The sequence below is a fragment of the Diaporthe batatas genome, assembly GCF_019321695.1.
Source record: "Diaporthe batatas strain CRI 302-4 chromosome Unknown Contig00009, whole genome shotgun sequence".
Classification (NCBI taxonomy): domain Eukaryota; kingdom Fungi; phylum Ascomycota; class Sordariomycetes; order Diaporthales; family Diaporthaceae; genus Diaporthe; species Diaporthe batatas.
In genome coordinates this window covers 1,787,637-1,793,636 of record NW_025408556.1, presented here as the reverse complement: position 1 = coordinate 1,793,636, position 6,000 = coordinate 1,787,637, and the positions used below count along the sequence as shown (strand labels likewise).

The 6,000-nt window shown below is 50.1% G+C and overlaps 2 protein-coding genes across 2 annotated transcripts; both read left to right on the top strand.

Moving 5' to 3' along the window:
• Positions 1-1,851: 1,851 nt before the first annotated feature.
• On the top strand, positions 1,852-3,016 carry KVR01_007987 (uncharacterized protein). The gene is made up of 2 exons (XM_044790933.1): positions 1,852-1,947; positions 1,994-3,016. The coding sequence occupies exons 1-2, from the start codon at positions 1,915-1,917 to the stop codon at positions 2,855-2,857; spliced, it is 897 nt and encodes a 298-aa protein (XP_044642965.1). The 5' UTR covers positions 1,852-1,914; the 3' UTR covers positions 2,858-3,016.
• Positions 3,017-3,902: 886 nt separating this feature from the next.
• On the top strand, positions 3,903-5,272 carry KVR01_007744 (uncharacterized protein). Its single transcript, XM_044783931.1, has one exon. The coding sequence runs from the start codon at positions 4,128-4,130 to the stop codon at positions 4,944-4,946; it is 819 nt and encodes a 272-aa protein (XP_044642722.1). The 5' UTR covers positions 3,903-4,127; the 3' UTR covers positions 4,947-5,272.
• Positions 5,273-6,000: the final 728 nt, after the last annotated feature.

Genomic DNA, 6,000 nt, shown 5'->3' with positions numbered 1-6,000 from the left:
AATGGGCGGACGAGGTCTTCTGGGAAAACTAAGACTTTCGTGTGACCTGCCAGCTCAGGCTTGGATATCAAGGTACGAAGAAATTTCGAAAGTCCATCCCCATAATAAGAACCATAAAAGCTGTGGTATAACACAGGCTGTGCCACGTCCTTCATATCCCGGCACGTCAATGTCAAAGCCATCAAATCGGGTTTCGCCTGCTCATATGTTGAGAGGTCGAAATCGTAGATGCTGCCGCCGAGACAGTGTGGACACTGACAGAGCTGCTGTAAGATAAGCAACCAGATCTCGGTTGGGAATTCAATGAGAATTGACATTGTCTTGGATGGATGATCTGTACACCGAGCAATTTGTGTGGTAAACGTTGACCTGAATGCCTCAACTTATTGTATCGATGTGCAAAAGGGTTCCAAGTTATTGATGACCACAACCTTTCCAGCTCAGAAGGTATGACGACCAATCAAATGGCTTTATATTAATACTAAGGGACTGTTTCGCTAAACCGCTGCTCGCTCAAGTACGCTTCAAAATCAACAAAGGTATTATTATCGGCTAGTCTAGTGTAACAAAGGATCAATCACCGAGTTGTTGAGGATAACAATGGCCGGTGTGCTATGTGGCAATGGCCATGTCTCGATCTAAAAAACGTTCAAGCTGCTTAGCAAATCATCTTTGTGGAACGGAACTAAATTGTAAGTATTGTTTCTACTCGGCGATTCAACAACGCGGCCGAATGATAGCTTCAGCTGCCAGGAACCCTTTGATTTGCGGCTTGCACCTCCCTGGAGATAACTCACAGCTGGTTGAGGCTCTGGGCGGTCCCAGGGACAGAGATCTCTTGAATGATGATTAAACAGCGGTTGACCAAAATGGTGTTGAACAAAGTCTTTCTGTACTACGCAGGTATTAGTCGCCATGCTTCGCTGTTTGCTAATTATGAACACAAACTTGATTACACCAGAGCTACAGCTGATTAGATGCTGTCATGGCTGCAATATTTTCCAAAACAGTGTCTTCAGTCCCGCGTAAAATCACGTAACTTTATAGTTATGAGATTTTAGAAGATCGGACACGGACAGCGCATAGATCTCTCGCAACCGGCCAAATCGTAAAATGCTAGGAAATAAAAGTCTCTTCAGGTTCGAACTGAAGCAGGTGAAAATCGCTTAATAACCCCTGCGCGTGTTGAGCCCAGTCTTGGATTCTGGAAAGTTTCACACGGGTTTCCTGCGAAACTGTTATTATTGTCATCGTTGGGTACCTACTACCTAAGTATGTATGAAGGAGAGATTGAATCGTGCGTGTTGTCTAGAAGAAACTGCTTTCGTAGGGCCAGGGCAGACATTGAGGGTAAGCTGACGTCTGCCTGCTGACCAAGTAGGTAAGTACTTAAGGAGCAATCTATCAGACTAGCGCATCTCCCAAGGTGTGTGCCACGAATCTTATTACCTAGGTATTGTTTATCCCCATCCGGTGCCCCGCGTCATCCGATTGGTTACCTGATAGCCTGCTGCGTAAGTACCTAGGTACTCTACAAATGTTACTGAAACTAGAGAGGCAGAACGGAGTTTATTTTTTGACCGACCTCCGCGCCGGTGACAAAGCCGCTTCGCTCTCGCATCCGGTGAAACTTTTCTATCCGCCCTCTGCTGTCCTCGGGCATTCCGTAATATGATGTGGACTGCATTGTTTCCATAGGTGCTAAGATACGAGCCCCCAAGTCTCGGGAGCTGAATCCATTCAAATCCTATGCGCACTCGCACAACATGGACGACAATCGATTGATTATAAATGCTTCCATCTCGTCGGACAGCGGGGAGAATATAAAACAACCAGAATCCCCATATTAACAATTATGCTTCTCTTGATCGTCACGTATCATTCTTTACCGACTACTTGAACCGATCTGCAACCATGACCGCCTTCAAGAAGGTCGCCCTTGTTGGTGTGAGTATCTTCCGTCCGCTCCATGAACTACACTAATAAAGCGCAGAGAGGTCAATTGGGGTCTGCTGTCTTATCCGAGCTCGTAAAGGGAGGCTTTGAGGTGACCGTCCTCGGTCGCTCGAGAAAGACAGAAGAAGATCTTCCGGCCCATGTCCGCGTCCTCGCTGTGGACTATGCTGATAAGCAAAGCCTGGTAAAGGCGCTCAGCGGCCAGGACGCGGTCGTCTCCACGGTAGCCTCTGAGGCTAGACCCGCCCAGAAGCTGATGATCGACGCTGCAATCGAAACCGGCGTCCGACGTTTCATCCCCACGGACTTTGGCTCCCTCACCACGCACCCTGCTGCCAGTGATTTCCCCCACCATATCGACATGGTCGATATCCAACAGTATCTGAAATCTAAGTCTCATGATATCGAACACACAATTTTCAGCATTGGTGGATTTACCGAATTTATAATCAACTACAACCTCTTCTTCGACTGGGAGCACAAGACAGCCGAGGTCTGGGCCGACGGGAGCAGCGGTATCAGCACAACAAGCTTGCACGGCATAGGCCGCGCTATTGTGGGAGCCCTGAAGAATCCTGAGCCGACCAAGAACAAAAACCTCTTCCTACACGAACTAGTCGTCACGCAGTCTCAGCTTATTAGCCTCGCGAAGAAGTACTCGCCTGGTGCCGACTGGACCATCACCCAGGTCAGCGACCCCTTGGCCGAGTTCTACAGGTTGGAGGCGATTGCAAAAGAGGACCCGAGTTTCCCGAATACAATGGACTTTTTGAAGGCCACCGTCATGTCTGGGAAATTCCAAGCCTACTATCAGGAAGTGGATAACGAGCTCGTGGGCTTACCACTTCTAAGCGAGAAGGATTTCGAGTTGAAGTTCGCTCAGGTTTATGGTAACAAGTAACAAGTAGTTATGGCATTTACAGGAACACATTGTCGTACAGTGGAGAGTTTGAAGAGCACGTATTGAGATCGAGAGCACACATGGAGGGCTGCAGTGCTTGAAATGTACTAGTAGATGGCGCGCGTGTGCAGCAGTAGACTTAATCACGCTCAAGATCAGAGTCAGGCTTCTTATTTGACTGCCACAAATCCACAACCCAAAGCTATGGAAAGCCAGGGGCCTTCTTTTTGATGAAGCTGATCAAATTCTTCTCTTGTTCTTGGTTATCAACATGTGAAGCGACCAGGTTCGGTCTCATGTAGTGCCCACCATTTTACCTTTTCTAGCCCGAAATGCCGTCGCCATGAAGCACATAACGCAGAGATACTTCCTTACATGGCAGTGCACACAAAGATGCCTCAAAGCCTTTCTCCACATTTCCGTTGGCAAAGAACGCACAGGTCGATTCTTGATGGGTTAAGAGGATACCAGTGGAGGAGGGTCGGGTACCGAGGAGAAGCATCCATCCCAAATACTTGTGTGTATGAATGCATCTCGTATACTGATCAACAACGAACCCGTTCACCTACCTGTTCGCTTTTTAATCTTGATTGTGCATTGGCTTTGCTGAACCAGACTACCGGAGCATTAAATGTTGTTAGAGTGACCAGATGTTGAGATATTGTCCACAGGACGGGTCAAACCGACTCATGTGTAGCGCTTTGGCCCTGCTGTTTTGTTCCGGGAGCACAATAAGCTAACTACATTTTGTTGACTACTGTTCTTCGGTAATTTACTTTGTTAGTAACCTTGGCATGTTGTTCCTCTCATGGAAAAATGCCAATACAGATCGCACTGGAATGCGCCATCTATGTCCTCGGACGTATGCGGGATAGAAGCGAAACCAGTTAGATCGCATTGTTCTGCCTTGCTCTGTGGTTCTCTACGTAGTGGTGTGCTGAGCATAGCTTGCTTATAAGTAGGTGCCATTGATCCTCCGGCAGCTGGGGGCGCAGGGATGTCCCAGGTGCCGCATGGCATCCTGCGGTCGCCTGCTGTGCCACACCTCGGAAGCTCCACATTTAAACCCGAGGGTCATCAACCAACGCCAAATAAATATAGGCAGCTGCCTAACGAATAATGTCCCTTGGGTGGAGAGTCATCAACACCCTCCTTCCTGCAAGACAGCCGCCTAAAGAGGTATCATTTTGATCCTCTCACATAATACCAGTCACCTTTTGGGCTTCATCTCCGAAAAGATCTACACCAGCGCCAGGGTCACGCACGAACAATGGCCATGGACTGGCAAAGCGAGGAGGACCTGGCCACCCAGACCGCGCCACTGGAGGTGATCGATCCGAGCCTCGGGCAGCCGCACACACACACCGTCATATTCCTACACGGCCGCGGCGACAGGGCCCCCAACTTTGCACGAAGCATCCGGTACATGACCTGGAGCAACTCAAAGCGGCAGACGGCCGTCGACGTCCTGCCGACCTTCCGCTGGGTGTTCCCCGACGCCGGCCAGAAGCCCTGCGCCAGGCCCGGGGCGCTGCCGAGCATGAGCCAGTGGTTCGACCTGTGGGACCACCTCAACCTCAAGGAGCGCGAGGAGCTGCAGGCGCCTGGGCTGCGGGACAGCGTCGCCCGGATCAGGGCGCTGATATCCGACGAGGCGGCGCGGCTGGGCGGTAGGTACGACAAGATCGTGCTCATGGGCATCAGCCAGGGCGGCGCCACCAGCGTCCACACGCTCCTCAACCTAGGACTGCCGGAGGCTTATTCCGGGCCGAAGAGGCTGGGCGCCTTTGTTGGTGTCGCCTGCCGCATGCCCTTTCCGGGCCTCAGTTTGAAGCAGACGCGGGATATCCTCGGGCTAGAGGGGACACCCAGTGATGAATTGGTCTTGAATACGCCCGTGCTTTTGGAGCACTGCATGGATGATCCTACTGTGTTATTTGAGGGCGGAAAACAGTTGAGGCAGCAGTTGGAGGGCTACGGAGTCACGGTCACCTGGAAAGAATATGCTGATGGGGGGCATTGGTTCAAGTCACCTGAGGGCTTGGAGGATCTGATTGAATTCCTGACAGCGGTCTTACCTCGAAATTAGGATTAGCATCAAACTCAATACTGCATTGGATGGAACAAAGAAATGACAGCCAAATTGAGTGTGTGGCTGGCTGACCTCAGGATCTTGCCAAGAGCAGGGAATTGTGGAGCGGTAGGGCTCCGCCCCTTTGTGAACGGCACTCATATAACGTCCTGTCATACAACGTATAACACTTAGCCAAAGACCGAATTATACTCCAAAGCATCAATAGCACATTCTGCGAACAGCCCAGATGTCATAAAGACCACACATCCTACAAGCCAGCATGAATACCATAATCAGATTCCTCAGGCCGCGAGCCACCAAGCCCTGCGACTGTCGGTCAACATCATGTCCCAGTGCCCGAGCAAACCCGGGACCAGACGGCCGCTGCGTCACGCCGGTCGTCAGGAAAGGAGGTTATTGTATGAGGTGTGCGGAGGCAGAATGCCATCGGTTCTCATACGACCCAATTCCATACAGTTAAAACGAAAAATCAACAAGACCGAGATTTTAAAACACACAAATTAATATGGACGGCAATGTACGAATACGATGGAAACATTGAAAGCGAGTTCATGTGGTTCAGACCAACACGGGTCGCACCAGGGCACAAAACTGCATCAAGATGAGGAAATCACAAGGCGCATGGGAGTTTGCTTTTGGACTTGACCGGAAAATGGAATGGCACTGTTGGCTGAGTGCGCTGGGGGTGTTCCGGAGGATATGTGTTTGAATCAGTTTCATACCGCAATGCTTGTCCGGCAAGCTGGACGAGACTTATACCCATGGGAGGCGTTATATTCAAAGTTAGGCTTACCATACTGTATATTTTGGCCCGGGGCCGCACAGTCTCACCAGAATCTCCCAATGTTTATTTCCAAGCTGCAATGTGAGTTCTCTTAGGTAGCTTACCAAATACAACTGAACACTCCAGCCTAGTAGTACCTGCCCAACAACATGAAATGATGTGCATGGACGGTTCAGGGTCCAAAGACGGATCGCATGGGTCTCCCATACTTCCCATGGTCCAATTTGGGGCACAATCCTAGATTCTTGGACACTTGTTGCTCGA